The sequence below is a fragment of the Salarias fasciatus genome (genome assembly GCF_902148845.1).
Source record: "Salarias fasciatus chromosome 7 unlocalized genomic scaffold, fSalaFa1.1 super_scaffold_4, whole genome shotgun sequence".
Lineage (NCBI taxonomy): Eukaryota > Metazoa > Chordata > Actinopteri > Blenniiformes > Blenniidae > Salarias > Salarias fasciatus.
The window spans coordinates 14,606,913-14,626,128 of NW_021941229.1; the positions used below are offsets into that span (position 1 = coordinate 14,606,913).

At 40.0% G+C, this 19,216-nt stretch overlaps 1 protein-coding gene across 4 annotated transcripts in view; it reads right to left on the bottom strand.

The window, feature by feature from the left end:
* Positions 1 to 19,216, bottom strand: part of rabgap1 (RAB GTPase activating protein 1) — a 70,532-nt gene that overhangs the window by 44,126 nt on the left and 7,190 nt on the right. The window contains exons 2-13 of one of the 4 annotated variants that reach the window (XM_030084401.1): positions 15,583 to 15,818; positions 13,300 to 13,329; positions 11,266 to 11,521; positions 10,700 to 10,913; positions 9,951 to 10,125; positions 5,640 to 5,800; positions 4,376 to 4,486; positions 3,588 to 3,654; positions 3,399 to 3,501; positions 3,085 to 3,254; positions 2,777 to 2,945; positions 1,265 to 1,358 (exon numbers count right to left, since the gene is read on the bottom strand). In XM_030084401.1, coding sequence (XP_029940261.1) covers positions 1,265 to 1,358; positions 2,777 to 2,945; positions 3,085 to 3,254; positions 3,399 to 3,501; positions 3,588 to 3,654; positions 4,376 to 4,486; positions 5,640 to 5,800; positions 9,951 to 10,125; positions 10,700 to 10,913; positions 11,266 to 11,521; positions 13,300 to 13,329; positions 15,583 to 15,735 — 1,703 coding nt within the window. In that variant the 5' untranslated portion in view covers positions 15,736 to 15,818. Of the gene's footprint in view, positions 1 to 1,264; positions 1,359 to 2,776; positions 2,946 to 3,084; positions 3,255 to 3,398; positions 3,502 to 3,587; positions 3,655 to 4,375; positions 4,487 to 5,639; positions 5,801 to 9,950; positions 10,126 to 10,699; positions 10,917 to 11,265; positions 11,522 to 13,299; positions 13,330 to 15,582; positions 15,819 to 19,216 lie in introns of all 4 variants that reach the window. The other 3 variants (XM_030084400.1, XM_030084402.1, XM_030084403.1) reach the window with 3 other exon arrangements.

The following is a 19,216-nucleotide window of genomic DNA, read 5'->3' on the forward strand; positions in this document are numbered from 1 at the left end:
GCTAAATACAGGTTACTGCTATATGACATAAACTATCCTTTTTTTTTACTTGTTTTCCCAACATGTGTTGACCTTTAATTTCACACTACCTTATTTTAAGCAGGGTAGAAAAACAACAGAAGACAATAAACCAATAGAAATCACTGACAATACACAGAAAGCCATTTTAATGTTTTCCTTCCTTCCTCATTTTCACATTTAAACGTTAAATCTGCTGGGAAAGCGCTCCATCTCACACTGTAACTTGTACTGCATGCAGTGTTAAATGAACTGAGACATCCTGCAGCCCACTGCTAAGCGACAGAGACGGGGATTGAGATTCAGAGAAAAGGAGGAGGCAAACTTGGAGGCACAGCTGTACCCACCAACTGACTGTCGCCTGACTCGAGACGACAGAAAATCCCAGAATCCCCGATGATTCTCTCACTTTTCCCTCTCTCTCCCTTGATTTTTTTTCCCCCTCTCCCATTTTTGGGGTCTGTTTGTTTATTTGTTCTGAGGTTATGCAATCTGTGGCATTTTCTGATGAGACTAAGAAGGGAAACTGCATGAGTGTGTGTGTGTGTGTGTGTGTGTGTGTGTGTGTGTGTGTGTGTGTGTGTGTGTGTGTGTGTGTGTGTGTGTGTGTGTGTGTACATGTGATGTAAGTGCGTAATGCCAGGCCTGGTCCTCGGGGCATAAGATTGTGAAGGGCTTTCTGTGATTTGCCTCCCTCTGCTCCCTGAGTGCTACATCCCACAATGCCACAACACATGCACACTCAAACTCACATAAACACAAGCAGACAAAAACCGTATTGTTGTGACAGGGATAGTCTCATGACTCCTCTTGTTGCTATTTTGAATCACAGAACTGGGAAACGCACCTTGAAAAAGCATCATATGATACCTCTGAAGAACATTTTAAAAAGGATCAAACCATGATGGTCCTCATTAAAATATGTGATATATATATAATGTAAAAATTTGACCATAATTTATGATTCCGCAGGAAACTCGGACAGGAACAGTTTAAGAGAAGGAGATCAAGTGGGGCTTAACTTGCTGCTAATTAAAGCGCGGGCAGTTCCTATTCAGTCCATCACAAGCTTTTGATTAAAAACAAATGCAGTAATGGGAAAAGGAAGCCATCTTAATAAGCTGCTTATCAACAGCTACTGGCTGCAGCTCCTTCTTTTCACGCGGATTACAGTTTGTCTGTGTGCATTTTGCTGCAGCGCTGACGGAAGAAGGGGGACAAAGTTAACCGGGGAATAAAACCTCACCACTTCGATAACAAGTCTCCCCAGGTTTCCAGGATCTTCTCAGCACACTCCTTTGAAACGTCTCCTGACCCGCTGAGCAAAGGCTCGTCATTATCTGGACACACAGCGAAGCAAAGAACAAAACTGAGTGAGAACCGGCATTCTAAAATAGAGCTGACCTTTTTTTCAAACATACAATCACACAATCTAAATAAAAGAATACGCAAACCTGAGCTCGACAAGGTTTACCCAGCTAAATGGATGTGTGAAAAAATGAATCAACTCTAAGTTTGAGTAAAAGAAGTCTTAATATTAACAATTTATATACCTGTGGATTTTTTTCTGCTGATGGACTAATCAACAAACAAACTTGGCCCTTAATTTTACCAAATTATTTTCTTCTCCCAGTCATGCACCTATCTAATGTTTTTTTCCTTGATAACCAAAAAAAAAAAAACCTTAAAATGTTGAAAATGAATCTGGTCATCTGCACATGGTATAAATGACAGCACGTCCGTTATGAACACGTGCTCCACTGTGCACAACATATCAAGTTGACGATACTTTAATCCAAAATAACACATCATGCTGTAGAACATTGTAGCTAAATAGTGAATAAGACGGAGAAACAAGATTGTAAGACCTTGAAAATCTTCCAGGGAGGAAATTTGCGTAATTTCGAGAATGCGATTTGGTTTTTGGTATAACAAATGTAATCATATTTTTTAAAAGTGATTGTAAAAAATCACAAACTAAAACAAAACATCTGCTGCCAACACAATAGTTATTAACATTTTATTTTCACACTGCTATCTGAACATCGATAGAAGCTGGCACAGACTGAAATCGAGGGACACAAAGTCCCAATAGCCAAAGCAAATTTTACCAAAGACTAAAATGTGGATACAATCATGAAACTAACTTTGTTCTTGTTTTTACTTTTTGCCACCTCTCACAAAAAAAAAGCAGAAAACACACAGTCTTTTTGATACACTGTGGCTTTTCAGTACGAACCGTTCTGCAGCACAGCATCTGATCTCTCACATGAATTTACCTCGTGCAGACCACAAGTCTGTATCTGCTGCTGCCCACAGGACAGGGCTTTGATTTAGTGAAGAAAGCACCGAACCGATTAGATGCCGAGCATGCATAAATACTAAACGCGTAGAAGTATGGTATTTGCCTTAATGCCCCAGCAGTGCATGATGGTTAACTTTGTTTGGTGTTGATGCTGCTAGGCATTGAGCACTGGGAGGTGTTGACTCAGAGAGGAAGGTCCTCACCAAGGACACCACAGTGATTCAGCAATCCAGAGCGAATGTGAATGATCGTTCATGATATCGAGCCAAACAAGGGTTTGTTTTGAGCCAGCTTTTCAAGCTGATGTGATGAAGTGACAACACTATTATTATTTTTTGCCCCCAACATTTTTATAGGTATATATTCTTCGTAAAGTGGCATATTTCTGAATTTGATTCAAAACCTTGTAGCCATTTCTCTATGTTCAAATCAAAACGTTAAAGATCCAGTCACCTTCCTCTTCGTCGTCCTCAGGTGGAGAAGGGACTGCTGTTCCAGGCCCGCTGGGCAGGATGTTGGGACTGGCTGTGGTTTTCCTTTTCTCTCTCTCGGTCTCACTTTCCAGACTCACCACCTCATAAAGTGTGTCAGAGGCGGGACTCTTTCGTTCTTTACGCTCCATCTAAAATGCAGTGACGACAGATGAACCAAATGATAAAAAAAATAAATAAATAAAGAAGAGGAAGAGAATAAGGACATTTCCATACAGACGTCATTTCCATGTATCTGTTTGAGCAGATCTGAGGTATAGCTGCACGAACCTGCCGCAGTTTAAGGTAGAAGGTCTCAGTGTAGCTACGCTTGCTGAAAGGCCAGAAGAGCCTGTCGTTTGGGGAGCAGACTCTGACCCTGGTCTCCAGCAGGAAACGAACCGGTTCCTCCACTTCAGTGATCACCAGGTCCACGGCCGTGGTCATATACATGAATTTATCTAGAAAAATCAAGAAAATAACATCATCCCTTGTCAAAAAAGATGAGAGAATAAACTTTGAACTAACCCATAAGCATAAACCAAGGAACTAATATGCGCTGAAAAACACGTCTTACATAAATCTTGGACAGACTTAGCTCTTACCTTTAGGCGTTTCCTCATTCACAGCCTGGAACTGAGGCGTGTTGGGGTTCCAGCTTCCTGTAATGATGTAAGACTTCCCGTCCGAGCTCTTTCCCATTGACTCCTGAGGGGCCACATGTTGGAGGAAGTTAACAAACGCAGCCAAACACACAACAACGCAAACACGCACATGCGAAAAGAGCAGCCCACCAGGTCCAGCAGGTGCATGTCGCTGTTCTTCACATTCTTCCCGGGGCTGAGCAGGAGCCCAAAACACCTGGAAAGGACATGGAGGTGCAAAAAAAATGAGATAAATGTGGAACGAGTGCAATTACATAAGAAACAGAAGGAGAAGGTTAAAAAAGAAAAAAAAAAAAAAGTGGCCAAGAGTGGGGAAACAGAAATGGAACAATAAATCTCTCCGTGAAGTAAGAGCAGTTGTAAAACATCACATAATGTACCGCAAATAGCTTCCTGGACCGATCCTCTAACGCAAACCAGAGCAGGGACTTTATTAAACACAGGAGTTCAATCCTCACCTTCTCTGGGTTCATGAAACGATAACAAACCGCTGTGAAAATGGACGGCCGCAAAAAGGTAGTGGAATGTTTAAGTTTCAGCGGACTTATTAGAATGAAAAACGAGACAGGCTCTACTCAATCTCGGAACAAGAGGGATTCCTTTAAGATGGCTTTCTGCTCATGTTTCAAGGAAACATCAGTCTTTCATAGACAGATACATTAAAATTGAGTTAATATGTCCAAGATACTTTTTTTTCACGCTTTCATGATTGTTAGACATATTAAAGATGTACTGTCAATGAATCAATGAGGAAATAAACTGTTATTAAGATAAAAACAGGAAGAAAAAACCACAAACATACAAGGTAATGCAAAGTGCCTGAGAAGAAGCAGCTAGGAGATCTGTGATAGTTTGTCACCAAACTAGTGCAACAATGTTTTTTTTAAAGTGTGTGCATGTGCGTGTTTTAACTGTACCTTTCAATAGCCAGCTCTTTATTTGAAGTTTGCTGAACATAAATGACAATTTTCTTGTCTAATCCAGCGCGCAGCTTGAAGCTCTGCTTGTCCTTGTCTTTGGCGACAGCACTGACAAATAAAACACAACAATTCAGGATGAATTTGCAGAAGACAAATACAGCAACACACAAAACCTTACACACTGTTTCTATTATATTAGCAGCTAGAGAGGAAAGTGACTGATAGATCAGTGTTTACCTAAAATAACACAAGTCAACCAGTAAGTTTCTATTCCAGACTTCATGCTTACAGCAGAACAAATCATGGCTCGAGTGTAAAATACACCCATTTGTCAACATAAATGTGTGAATAACGGCCACTTCCAAATATGCACGGGTTTCTTTCCTGCACTGAGAGCAACATAGGAAACAGAACCGAGTTTTAGACAGAAACTGTAATCAACATTCCCCAAGCCCTCGCTGATATGAATTCCTGAGGAAACGCAGGGAAAGAAGTCTTAATTTGAGTTAACCGAGAAAGACAAATACAATCAGACCAAACAAAAGAGGCCAGTCTTGTGGTGTAACTGCTTCTGTTGGCCGACGACACACTATGACAGGCAAGACTTGTTTTTGTAGGAAAAAAAAAAAAAAAAAAAATTACTTCATCCAGTTTCTACATGTGAAAAATTCCTGAACTTATCTAGAGGACACACAATAACAGACTACATGAAACTGTATATTTAAGCTTCTGGCTTGGAATTCAGAACACTAAAAATAATCAACCAGCAGCTAATGAGGAGGAAAAATGTCCTGGCTAAATATATCCACAGGCATGTTTTTGTTTGTTTTGTTTTATTTTTCAAATAAGCAGGATCTCCGGCTGTTTTGTGAAAAACACAGAATAGACTCAGTATTATGGCGAAGCAAGGGAACAGAAGAGGTCCATTAACTGCAGCGGGCAAACAGGAACTTTTCTGTTGTGCTCTTTTATTTGAGAGTTAAAAAAAAAAAAAAGACTCTTTAATTATGATTTCTTGTCAATTCGGTCACATTTCACAGAAATAACAGCCGATTCATTAACAGTAAAAACTCTTGGTGTTAAGGGCTAACCGTAGAGAAAGGTGTAGCAGCTGGCACTTTATGTATTTTATAAGATAAAATCCCAAAAAAACTGGTCTAACTTCAAAAATAAGTACCACAATCTTTTCTGACTGTCCAGGTAATCAGTTTCTAACACTCGGCGTGTGAAGCGCGTGCGTCACTGTGAGTGGGAAGCTCACCTGAAAGTGCCTTTGCCATCATCCTCCCTGATCTCCAGGCTGACGGTGAAGGTAAACAAGTCGCTGTCAGGAGTGAGCGGCGCAGCCTGCTGAGACGACAGAACCGCCTTCTTAGCTGACCGTCGGAAGGCCGTGGCGAAGCTGTACAGTATCCGACTGACCTGCAGGAGAATTTAAAAAAACAAAACAAATATATTAGGCTACGTGCATCTGAAGGACTGACAGCAGAAACATAAAATGAACATTCAGGCCCTTTCAGGTTGGAAAAACATTCAAGGATCCAAGTTCGAATCTCATTATCTTTCACTGACAATCATTATTTTAATTAATTCTAAGTTTATATAGGGAAATACAATTTCAAATATGTTTATCATTCATATTAGTTATCAATCCATCTTCTATACCTCTTTATCCCATTCAGGGTCATGAGGGATGAACCCAACAAACTCCTCCATTAAAACCAAATAATAATTGTTGCTTGAGTCTGCGATGACATTTTAGTGCATCAGTTGAATTTCTACAAGCCAAGGCAGCTCAGGTATTCTATTGATCCAACTAGACACTGTGGATGGTTGTATTGGTCTGAATATAAGATGTGCGCAAGTTAAATATTAACACAAGAACTGATTGATCCCATATGTTTTTGAACATTTTTATTTAGATATGGTCAAATATGGAGTATTTCAGAGGCTATTTCATTCAATAAAAAACATCTGCCTTTGAAAAAGTCTTCTCTGTTTCAACTTAACAAACATTTTTTTTAGTTTAGTATTTCAATTGCTTTTTTTTTTAATTGTTTCTTTCAAAAAGGGGGCAAGTAAATACAACAGAAATAAAAGTCCATTTCCTTCCAGTTTTGTTTGTTTTCTGTATATAGTTAATGCAAACTGCTTAAGTTGTATCAGAGTTCTCACTAAGTGAATAAGGGAGCCTCAAATGACTGTCTTCTCCAGGCATATCGTCAGTACAGTCCTCCGGAGGATAATGTAATGTCTGCATTAGGTTGTGAATTTGGACTTTACACAGGTCAATTGAGGACTGATTCGGCACCGTACCTTATACGTACTTTGGCCTCATCTTGCCTCGATGGCAGATGATGCACATTTTCTAGACTCAAAACAAACAAAACTGGAATAGCCAAATCAAAGATTTTTTTTTGTGTGTGTGTGTGTAAATCGACAACAGTAGCAGCAATCAAAGTCACTAAATGTAGCTGAGACCACTGTGCACACATTTTTCTAATAATCAGAGACAAAACAAAAATCTTACATAATGACCCACTGCTCTGCTGACTGCAGACTCTCCAGCACATTAACCACTGAGTTTTAATCAACACCAAAATCCATTTTTGCATCTTTAAATACAAGTGTGTAGGCATGATTGTTATTAGCATAAAAAGAACAGAAGAACAGAGATCTGTTGAATGTTCAACCGTGAAGAGGAGCGGACATTAGCGGGGTGGGGGAAGGAGCAGCAGCTGGAGTCTGTCAAGTGAGGAAACACTGAGGGGTAATAATATATTTATATGTTTTAACAGTATTTCCACACTGATTCCACATTACGTTGGAGAGTTCTGCATTTAGTAGAAAAAACATATTTTCTGTTGATCAGATGTGTGATAATAAACAGCTTTAACCGAACTAGAGACTGGCAGCACAGTGGTTTTGGATTTTGGGATCATTTTGAATTCTGGTAAACAGCAGCGCTTTGGGGTTACTGGAGGATGGTGTGCAGAAACTGCTGTTATCAATAAATAACACGGCGCTCTCTTTTTCTTTTTCAGGCCGGGGCATAAAGCTATTCCCAACCTCTCCAACACAAAGCCTTTATTATATTCCCGATACAGTAAGAGGAGCACTGGGGGATTGCAGGGAGTTTATTTATCGAGAAACAACGGGGGGACTGGATGTTAGGGTGTAGGATGGCGGTTACCCCCTGTATTGATGGTATTATGATTATCGCACAATGGAGCTGTTGTTCTGAAATCTTCACATTATTACCACAAGTAAAAACTGACCAGTTTTCAAATGATTTTTTTTTTCTTTGAGTCAAGCACGAAGGAGCTCAACACCAACATGAATCGCGCCTAGTGTCCAGAGGCAGCATCGCAAATGCTGTGTACAGAGATCAGGAGTTGTCATTCCCCAGCTCTGCCGTACAGAACGCTCTCTGTACATTACTACTTTTATTGCTGTCTTTGCATGTCAAATATCTGAATTACAATTGTACCCAACTGAAGCCCCGTGGTACCTCGGCAAATCATTGTGTTTTGATGCCATTAAACTTTATAGTCGCTTAATTTATTTCAGGATGCACAGCTTGTACTCTGTCTATTGCCCTCTTTTCTGTTCGACTGAAAGTTTTACATGGAAAATAATAACAAGCACATCTTTACCCATAAAATGATTTTAAAATTGTAATTAAAAAATGGCTTTCCTACAACATGTTGACAAATAAGTAAGAAACACACACATGGAAATTACTAAGTAAAAGAAAACAAATCAAAACAAAGATATTGTTTTCATCTCTGGGTTATTTGAATCAATCATACAAGATCTTCTGAATTAAATCTTTGCCTCCATCTAAAACTGTAGCCTTAACAGGTCTGGAAAATGTTAATCCTTCTGTTGCTTTATTTTATTCCCACTCCCACTCTTTTTCTGACTCGGCAGTATTATGTTTCTAATCATACTGACATGAAGCTTTGGGACATTTTTTAATGAATGCCGTGGCACAGCCACAGAATTACTTTCACTGCCCCCTTTTTCTTTGTCTCCCTAAATGTAATTTCATCCAATAATAAATCCAATTAAGCTGAAATAAACTCAATGATATACCACTAAATAGCAAGTTAACGGTCAAAAAAAAGAAGTCGATGTGCATGAAACTTAACAGAACTCTGCGTTGACATGAGAGGACTGGGAATTGTTACAGAATCCCTTTGGGGCCTGACCAGGAGGTCTGGCACAGAGGAGGAAAAGTTGGTGGTTGCCGTGATTTGCTTTGTGTGCTTCTGTAACATCTGCAAATCTGGGACAATTACACAAGTTAAATAAAAAAAAAAAAAAATATATATATATATATATATATATATATATATATATATATATATATATATATATATATATACATATACACACACACACACACACATATATGAGAAAATTAAAAGTGAAAATGCATATAGTCAATGAGCAGAATGAATTATATTCCACTCATTTCAATTTATACTGGATTTAACGTTATTCATAATGTTATTATTTTCATGCTAAGTCCAATGATAATGTGACCATTGCGATGGACAGGAAAACTTTAAAGCGAAATGCAGGCTAATATTATTTTTCGGCAATTAAAATTTGTCAAAGAATTAGGTCTTTGAGCTGACTGCCCTAAAATAAGACTTCTGAATAAATAAGTTAAAAGGCCTCAATAAAAGGCAGTGTTTTAAGAGTTCTTACTGCGCAGAGGAGGTTAATGTAAAGCATATGACGAAGCGGCACTTTCCCCAAAGGAAGAGTGAACCAATGGGCTGACTCCGTTCAATCTAATAATGAAAATGTGAGGCCCAACGAAGCAGGAGAAAGTGCGGAGTGATATGTTGCTCAGGGGTCTGAAGGAAGACATGGATGGATGCAATAAGATGGGAGAGGAGAAGAAACATGTTTACATTTTCACTAAATGAGTGCATAAACCTGTGTACTGGTGTTGAGTGGTGTTTTGGTGTGAGTGGTTGAATTACAGTTGAGTGTCTGGAAAACCGGATAGGAGAATGAAGTTGGACTGATAAAGTACCGTCTGTCTGGAGGCTCTTCATGACATTGAAAAGTGCTTGCATGAGAGAGAAATCAGGTCAGTGAACATTGAAGCCACACTTTAACCTAGTTTCTTGAGTGGATTCTCTTCTCTCTCCTTTCATTTTTGAACGGAACCCGCGGCACGCAAGCCACGGCAGATCCTCTCCCCTGCAAGGTGGCTTTGGCGAATGTGTACAGGGTTTATATGTCTTATGCGGAATGTAGCCTGATGCATGGCGTGATCCCCGGGGGTTGCTGGAGAAGATCCCGCACTGACACCAAAGCCTTCAGGCGAGGCTTCAGAAAGCTCAACAACTTAGGGCAAGGTCAAGCAGGATGCTACAGGCAACACCAGAGTGTACACATGTACATATATGTGAGTGGAAAAGACATGGCAAAGAGTGAATTAAAGAGAGGAAAACCCCTAAGTGTTATAAGAGGCGTTCCAAATCAGGAGTTATCCCATAAAAGTGCTGCATATATCAAGTGACCAACGGTTTAATCAATATTTGCTTACCGCTTCTTGGATTTGGCAGCGGAACACGTGGATCCTGAAGATCTCGGCGTTGTAGTGGCTCTCGGTGAAAGCGAAGCAGTCGCTCTCCTGCGTGCCGTCGTGGCCTCGTACGCAAAACAGGATCTTATAGATCGGGTAGTTGGCAATCTCTGTGCTGTTGTTGGGGTCCAATAACCTGTTTAAATAGAAAAAATATATATTGTTTTATACCTTAAATACTGCAGCTAAGAACATCTATTTGTACTAATGTGTAAGTAGTGGGTGTTGAAGTAAGCAGCATCTTGATAGTTTGGAACGGGAACTAATTATGCATGTAATCAGAGGGCAATACGCTGGAAGGGAGAGGAGAAAGACACACCCTCTGGTCCCTGCATCCCCCTTTCTGCTGAATTATCATCATCATCATCATCATCACCATCATCACCAGGCGGATAAAACTTTACCACCCCCACATAGAGGGAATTTCATTTACAAGCAGGATGGACAAAACATATCAAAGCAATCCCAACAATACATTTTAGTTGAAGCCCGACTTTCTTTATTGTCAATATAGAAGATACTGACAGAGCCAGTGAGCTGGATCTGCTCTGTTTAAATCCCTCATGGTGTGTTCTGTAGACAAACACCCTTGTATGTATTTTAAATGTGATCATTTCTGACAGACAGGGTAAAACCGATCAAAAATTTTGACCATTACGAGCTTAAAAACTCAATGTCATACTGAGTCTGAGTGCAGATGGTCTCTCTACCTGACGGTGCCTTCAGACACGCCTGGCACAGACAGCGTGACGTCCAGCGGGACTTGGCACTGCCCTCTGAGAATACTCATCATGCGGAGGGCCTCCACCTCGCTCCGGGGGGCATTCACCGAGGCACACCCAAGATAAGTCAGCTGGCTGAACACGACGCTGTCCTCGTCCGGAATGGGACTGCTAGGACTTCCATCGGACGAGGATTCGTCTGCTGCTGGGCCGCATTAAAAAGAAAGAAAGGGAGTGGTGCGAAAAGGACGCCGTTATGACTTCATCTCAGAGCTGTGCATCCTCATCTGAGAAGCAATGACAATGTAAGATCGCTGATAGGTGGGTAGGTGAAGTAATAAAATATCAAGTCATCCAAGCAACAAATAGAGAGAGCAAAGTAATAAGAAAATGGAAACCGTCCTTTGCTGTATGGAAATCAAAATGAAATAGAACGACTATGATTCAGATATCACCGATAATGTCTTAAAAAGTCTTTAAAGCTGAAGATAAGACTCATTTCTGAGCTTCAGGGTAGAAGAATATGAGGATTAAACCGTCACATCCAAGCTCACCTCTGTATGACCTCTCGTTGAGCTCGCTCTCCTGGGCTGTCTGAACAGGAAGCACCATCTCCAGCTTGGGCGACGGCGCACTCAGCGGGTCGGAGCCGGGCGGCACGGGCGATGCCGTGATGGGGGCGCCGTGATCGCTCCCACCCAGAGCGTCCATCCCTGGTCCCGACGCGAGCCCGGTCTCGGCTACCGACGGGTCCATGAGGACATCTTCTAACTCCCTCTGGAGCTGCTGCTCGCTGCCATTCCCCACAATCTGACACGTAACAGCACACACAGATGTGCAAAAACACACAACAAGGACACACACAGGCTCAGACATGAACACAATCACCAGAAGGCAGTGAGAAAACATTTGAATTTAAGCAAACCGTGATTTCTACTTCTGCAAATCAATGTGATAATCACCACAACGTCAGATTGGAGACCAAGAGGCAGCATCTGCTGCGTTTGCGTGTTCTGTAGCAGCTTGCAGAGATGTGCAGTGGATCACCAAGAGATAAGAATTCAGTTTGAGTGCAGTGCGCTGGAAAGGGTCACGATGCCTTGTTTTGAAGGAGGCCACCAGATTTACGTCTTCATTCCGCCCAGTATTAGTGATTAGTAGGTAAGTCAGTTACAGGTGTGACATACAGGCATCAAGACACCAGAAGAGCAGAGTCGACACCGACTGTGTGTGCGAGCTTGTTTCACAATAACAGAATACATAAACGCCAAGGGCAAATTCAAGGTGGAAGAAGCCATGAAAAGCCTGAAAATGAGGCGCAGCCCTGTTTCTATGGCTGCAGCAGCGGAGTAATGTTCAGTAGGGAAGGGAGGATTTAACCTCGCCCGCAGAGGGACTGCTGTACTGAGCTACAAACATGGGATTTACTTGTTTTGTGGTATTTCAGATTAATTCTTCGGTGAATGATCAGATGTAGCTATTGTATCTTTTTAGCAGCTGTGGCAGAAACGACAGGGATCCTAAAGTTTCACCTGCTCCTGAGGTTGTCAACAATAAGATTTGCACATGTCAAAGAAAACCATCCATAAGACACTTTCTAAACTCCAGAGTAGACTGAGGAAACTGCAGGTGCTTTCATTACGAAGGCTGTTTCCTCTGACTTGGAACCACTCAGGCTGGTTCCTCTGGAGGGTTCTCTCCATTAAAAGGATTTTTTTTTTTTTTTCACCTATCACCTACGCTTGCCCGTATAGAATTGTAGAATTCCTTCTCCTTTATTCCTGATTCAAATATGCAGTGGTACGAGATTACTATGATGTCATAATTGCAATACAAACAAACAAAACTGAAGAGAATTTAAATTTAAATTTAAAACCATGTAGCCGCTATTAGCTGCTTAAATGTCACAACCAGGACTTTGGAAAATTAGTCATATTACAAAGACCTCCCTTCTGGGTCAAAATTCCCAATTAGATTATAGAGTCAGGGGATCATAGTATTTTCATGGTCAAATTAGGAGGATGGACTCTGAAAATTAAATACACTAAATCAAATTGCAACTTAGAGGCAATGCAGTAAAGAGATGCCTCTGTTTAAGACAGCTGAACAACAGTTTTATGTAACATACAGTATTTTCCCACAGAATACATTTTTATTGATGGAACTGGACTGATGCTTTTTTCTAGGTCGTCATATTGAAGTACATGAGGTTTTTTTTTTTTTTTTGTCTTCTGTTGTGCTTGCGCGATTTGACAACTGGCTAATAGGATCTGACACAAACCAGCTACTAGCTAAGTTAAAAACACATGATGCTGCTATGCAGTTGAAGCAGGCCTATTAACGCTACAAGCCTGGGAGGTCAACTACAGTCCAGTCTAAATGCAATAATATCTATTTCTGCCAAGTCATCAACACCAAAGTAATAAAAAAAAAAAAAAAAAAAAAAAAACTACAGCCATCACTCAACACAGTCATTGTACAGGAGGCACAGATCATCACAGACAGAATCATCACGAAATCACATCACATGACAAAGAAAGAGAAATATTTATACAAGCAAGAGAAAGATACAGAGAGAAGAGACTGACCTTAAAGCTGACCCCTTCCTCAGAAATCACCTGCATAACAAACAACAAGTTTAGACACTCCTGACTGAGATGGGCTGACTGTGAGGGAGATGTGTACAGGTGCGTGTCGGCAAACGCCAAAACATGATGTCTGGATGGCCAACAGTCAGTGGATGGAGTGATTTCACCACAACGTACTGAGAACGGTGGATGACTGTCAGGTCAGGTACTGATTTTTATCCACAATGGTAGCAGCTGAAAAGGACAGCGAAACCAAAGCCCCAGATCCTTGAACTGATACTGTGCCATCTTTAGCAAGAGCAAATTTCACAGAGCTTAGCATCTTGCTATCAGCAGTATATGTGGTAACCCTGCTCTACTGGCGCCATCTTCTGGTACCTTAGCGACATTTCTCTTCCTTTACAAGGCCACAGAGACACAGACTAACCAACAGTGTCAAATTGTGAGCCTGCAATCCAAGAGCACCCAATGAAAGGCCATGTGAAATCCACTCAACTGACAAATACAAGAGAGTAAGTAATGTTTCATCACTACACCAAAACTAGAATTTCCCTGAAGCATTCAACTAAATGCTGCATGTAGATCATGATACGCTCAAGTAAAGAAAATCGCTTGAAATATGACTTTTCAAGGCTAATTGTATCTCAATTCTTGACATGAAGAACATATTTGCAACTGTTCAGCTCACAAAAAAAAAGCAAAAACATCATCGGACTTTTCTTGTCTGTGTGGAATTTGACTGTACCCTTCGCTTGCCTCTTTTCTTCACTGCTCAACAATAGCAAGCAACACAAAGTCAGTTTTCCTATTCTTAAAACAGTTCCTGCAGGTTCTTGACATAATGTGGGTTTTTACCACCAACAGGTACCTTCACATGTAAATATGACAGACACACATCAAGAAACATTGAAGGGCTTACACGGTATAGGAGTTTGGTATAACAGACAAACAGAAACAACACAGACTTAAGACCAGCTATGGACAAAAAAGGTTGTGAAGATGAGGAAGCAAATTCAGAAATGGTTAGTGGGATGGTTATGGGTGGAGTATGAGACGAATATTACCAAGAACTGTATGTAAAAAAATATGATTGAATGGATTCATAAAATAATCTAAAAAAACATTATTACATGTCTTGAATTTTAATACTTTTATCATAAATTTAACAAATCAGTTTCTACAGAACAGAAGTTACATCCCCATGAATCATTCATTAACATATCAAAGTGAGTATAAGGTGGACCAGATCATTAAATCACCTTTCTTGAACCCACCATCTTTTAAATTTTGGGATTTACAGAACTGTGTAGTTTACGACAATAACAACACAATTTGAAATATCGAATAATACGAAAATGTATGTTCAGTTTAAAGAAAGACACAATATTTTTTGACGATGCAGCGACCCACCAGGCACATGGCCTGACAGCATGATGCAGCTCGCCTCATGGCTCCAGGCTGTGCCCAATTTATTTCCATGTGGATAAACCCTCCATTATAGAGAATAACTGAAAGAAGTCCTGTGCTGAGATTCTTCACTTTGATGTTTTCTCACAAAGTGTTGATATTTGGAAGAGGCATTTGAGAACATGTATGCAGGTATTCATCTTCAATTGAGAAAGAGAGTCACTGCCTATAAATTTCCGCCAGTTCCATTCATATTCCTCTAAAAGTGAGCAGGTATGCAAAGCGTTCACAGCTTGACTCACAGCACACAGATATGTATTCTTGATGAATAACACTTTCTCAGTGAATTGTGATACTTTCATTAATTCAATAGAAGATGTTACACTTAAAAGTAAAAGAACAGAAATAATATTTAAAAGTCATATCATACACACAATTTAAACTTAAACATTTCCTAGATCAAACCTAGTATCTTAAAAAATTATAGAGGTTATTCCCCTTGTGGAAAATTCCTTTATCTTGTTCTCAAAAAACACACACATCAATAATCATCAATAGGTTTGGAAATTTATGCAATGAGACCAGCAAAAATCAGTCTGAACTTTAAAGAAAATGAGTGCTCATCTGGCTGTTTTTACCCTGCAGCACAGTCTGTCCTGTAATTATAGCTTTATGATTCTCTTTCTTTACTGTCATCAAGGTCACATTGTGATTATAATCACCAGCGAGCATCCTCAATGTACTTTAGTACCAACCATCTAATGATATTAGTTGAAAATGACACTTTGCACCTGAGATCTGGCACCAGTGTTACAACTAAAAACACTCTTTCCCACCGTTTTCCACCTGGCTGCACCTACACCAGACCAACCTTACCTTCAGTCCTGTCTTTTCGTCATCACTACCATTATTAGTGGAGGAGGGTGTCTCGTCCCCCAGCCGGGAGACAAGGACAAAGTCCTCACTGTTGAGAGTGGACACTGAGTCTGAAGACACGCTAATCTTCCCCACCGAGCCCTTGTCATCCATGGCTGCCGCTGTTAAACTCAGCCACGCTGCTCATGAATGGAAGACGGGAGGAGGAAGTGGTGGGAGATGATGAGCAAAATCACCTAGAAAAAGGAAAAAAATAAAAAAAATGAATAAAGGAAAGAAGCAGTAAACAGTCATGGTGTAATGAAATTCATGAAAAGCATCTTCTAGAGAATGTGGAACCTTAACAAACTGCCTAAAAATGGTGGAATGATTTACTATTTATTAGACTTAGTTGTCCTTTCATCACTTAAGGGAGACTGACGGAGGCTGTGTTTATTATCAGAGAGCATAATGCGTGCAAAAAAGAAAAGATAAACCAAAAGAATGAGCACAGTAGCAGTGAAAGTCAGTGACAAGGTCATTTACAGCACCTCATTAGAAAAAAAATAAAGACTTCTTTTCAGAGTTTTCATACAGACCTGATGCAATGCAAAGAAATGAAGATGCAAATGAAAGGGAGGAACTAAATGATAAACTAACTCAGTATAAACAGCCATCTGATCCATGTCAGTCCTCCTCACTGAAGGCTTACTTCACACCAACAAGTCAGATCTGTATGCACTTCAACAATGTGTTGTTGTTTTTTGTCCTAACCTGATATTGATTGACAAGTAAATGCTTTCAAAGCAGTGTTCACACTTGTAGAGGCCAAAGATGGAAAAAATAGAAATGCTTCCACGCCAGTCACCTTCCATTTGCTCACAATGACATTTCTAACACTGGCTAAAGAGATTTGAGCAAAACCACTGGACAGCTGTTGTGACATAATTTCTACGAAGCCGTTCAGTGATGCAGTTGTTAGTCGTGTGCTCACCGCAAACATAAAGGCCATGTTTTGAGGCTCCCCATGTGAGTTTCCATGTTCTCACTGCATATGTGCACCTTATCTCCCACAGAAGCTTCTAGATGGTGTGAATGTGAGTGTCTAATTTTGTCCTTGGGATGAACTGGAGGACTGTCCAGGATGCACCCTGCTTCTCACCCACTGTCAGTTGTAATCGACTCCCATGACCATCTAAATATAATACAATTCATTCAGCCATTTATATAATCTACCAGCAAATTGGTCATCAACATTTTTCCAATTGAGCATTTAAAAGCACCCTCGAGAATTCAACCACTGTGCACAATCATTTAAAATGAACTACAGGGATATGCTGAATCATTGGTCAGTCAAAAGGTGAAACTGAAGCACCAGTCAGCGCACATTTGAACTGAAATTTGGCTTGTTCCCCCTGTTGAATGACCAGAGTTCAGATGGCAGCAAATGGACAGGAATAACAATCACAGCAATATCAATCACAATAGTGTTCCTTTTGATCAAACTAACTTGACATGCATCACTCTCTCTCTACTGGAGACGACTTCCATCGCAGCCAAGCTGAGATCAATTATAGACAACATCTCTCACTTTACAACAACACTGAGGAAGCTTTGATTGAAGTACACTGCACAAGAGGTAACAATACCACTGGGTGTTTCTCCCAACTGTGCTTAAAAAAACAGGGATGAGCAACTTCATTGTGGTGGCTACAATGACGATCGATCATTGTTAGAGCCGTAAGAATTTCATCCTCACTTGCAGACAACCAAATTGTGACCGACTACTTTAGGCACAAGGCTGTCTGAGAAATACAGTTGATAATTGCATCAAAATACATAACTTGTGTCTTCCAATTCAGACTATTAAACTAAATTTTTTGTTCATATTGAACTAGATTTAGTAATAGAGTCATTATCAAGTTTGAAAGTAGTTGAAATCATGATTATACCTTCTCTCATCTCTCTGAAGCCACCAATTTATCAATACTTTGAAATCAGCTAACGGGCTAAAATGAAAAGGTATTGGAGCGGCAGGTGGCCGACAGGCTGCCACCTGAAGAACAAGGCCTGATCAAGCGATTCTGGGAAGTCAAATTATTATAATTAAAGTTATCAGTATAAAAACTTCCCAACTCTAGTTGCAATGACTTGCTATGATGGCCACTGAACAGACACTTGTATATTAGATTTTACCTTCTACATCTGTCAGTCACTTTTGCTGGGCCCAGAAGGTCCAAAATGAAGTACAAGTAAATCCTAAATGGACAGTAGTCACTGTGCATTACTTAACTGGACAGTTGCCAAATGATCACTGTTAGTCACATTCACTCATTCACACACACCACCGTTAAACATGCAAGTAGCTCTATGTTAAAATGACAACAAAAGAGCATTTTCCTGCTATTGGCCATGCAATCAAACCGCAATAACAATGAATCACATCATTCTCAGAATACCAAATTCTCTGATTTAATGCATTTCTGTAACAGATGTTGCTGTCGCTGGACCAAAAGAAAATTGACATTTAACTGTTAAAATGACAACATATTCATGCTCCAGCTGAGCTTTCATTAAAATACAATAATAATAATAAAAAAGACTTTATTCTTGAGCCCAGCTGGAGGTCAAGGTAAGACTAATGGCATGCTGGGCCTGCAGTATGAATGCAGAAACTCTGAGTTAAGAATTGATTGTAGTTAATTTCCAGAAGAATTCTGTTACAGTTATATTTGTGTTAAAGCACGATGCAACAAGTGAATAAAGAGAGGTGCTATTATAGTAAAAACAGAAGAAGGTTCTGGCAGAGGATCAAGAAGAGACCATAAACTATTTCTGGCTGTTTCTTTACAAAACACCGCTCTTTTTCCCCCCTTTCTCCTCACGTTTCTGAACACTCCTTAACATTTCAATCAACAATTGCAGCTTTCTCTGCTCTTGCTCTCTTCAGTTTTTTAAGGTTTCCTTGCATTTTCCTTCCTTTTCAGGCTCCTTCTCCCACCCTTCCTGTTCAATGTAACTCCAACAATAGAAAGTTAAAAGGACTTAAGATAACACTGCCATGGTGATTCATAATAAACCGCACCACCAGCGGATATCTCTGCGCTGCTACAAGGTTGTACTACATCTTGTGCCGATATGAGTGTTATTATTAGGGTTCAAAACACAAAACTGGAAACACAAACTCTCGGCTTGGGTTTGTTCTCATCATGGTTTCAAAGCAAACTGAGGAAATGAGCAACAGTGGGTCACACAGAAGTCCTGAGTGTTGTTTTAGTTAATCTTTTTTTAAACATCGCAGAAGCCTATCAGAAGCAGAGCTGCACATCGCGGCAGCATCTCATAACCTGTTAATATGCAGTTTGTAATTTTGCTATAAATTATAATGCAACTGTTAATCGCAACTCAATAATTTCCAGCATAACTTTAAAGTGGGGTTTAACGTCTGCATCATTTAAAAAATGTGGGTTTCAGTGGTTTGGTCCACAATCACAATGATGTCTTATCAGATGATTGTGATTAGATGCATATGACAGTTATCACAAGTGTCAACTTGCAACATTAAAAAATGACAAAACAGTTAAAGTCAATGTGGCATTTTTGGTTTTATTCAATAGACATCTCTGAAAATTAATAATAAAAAACATTTATGGTT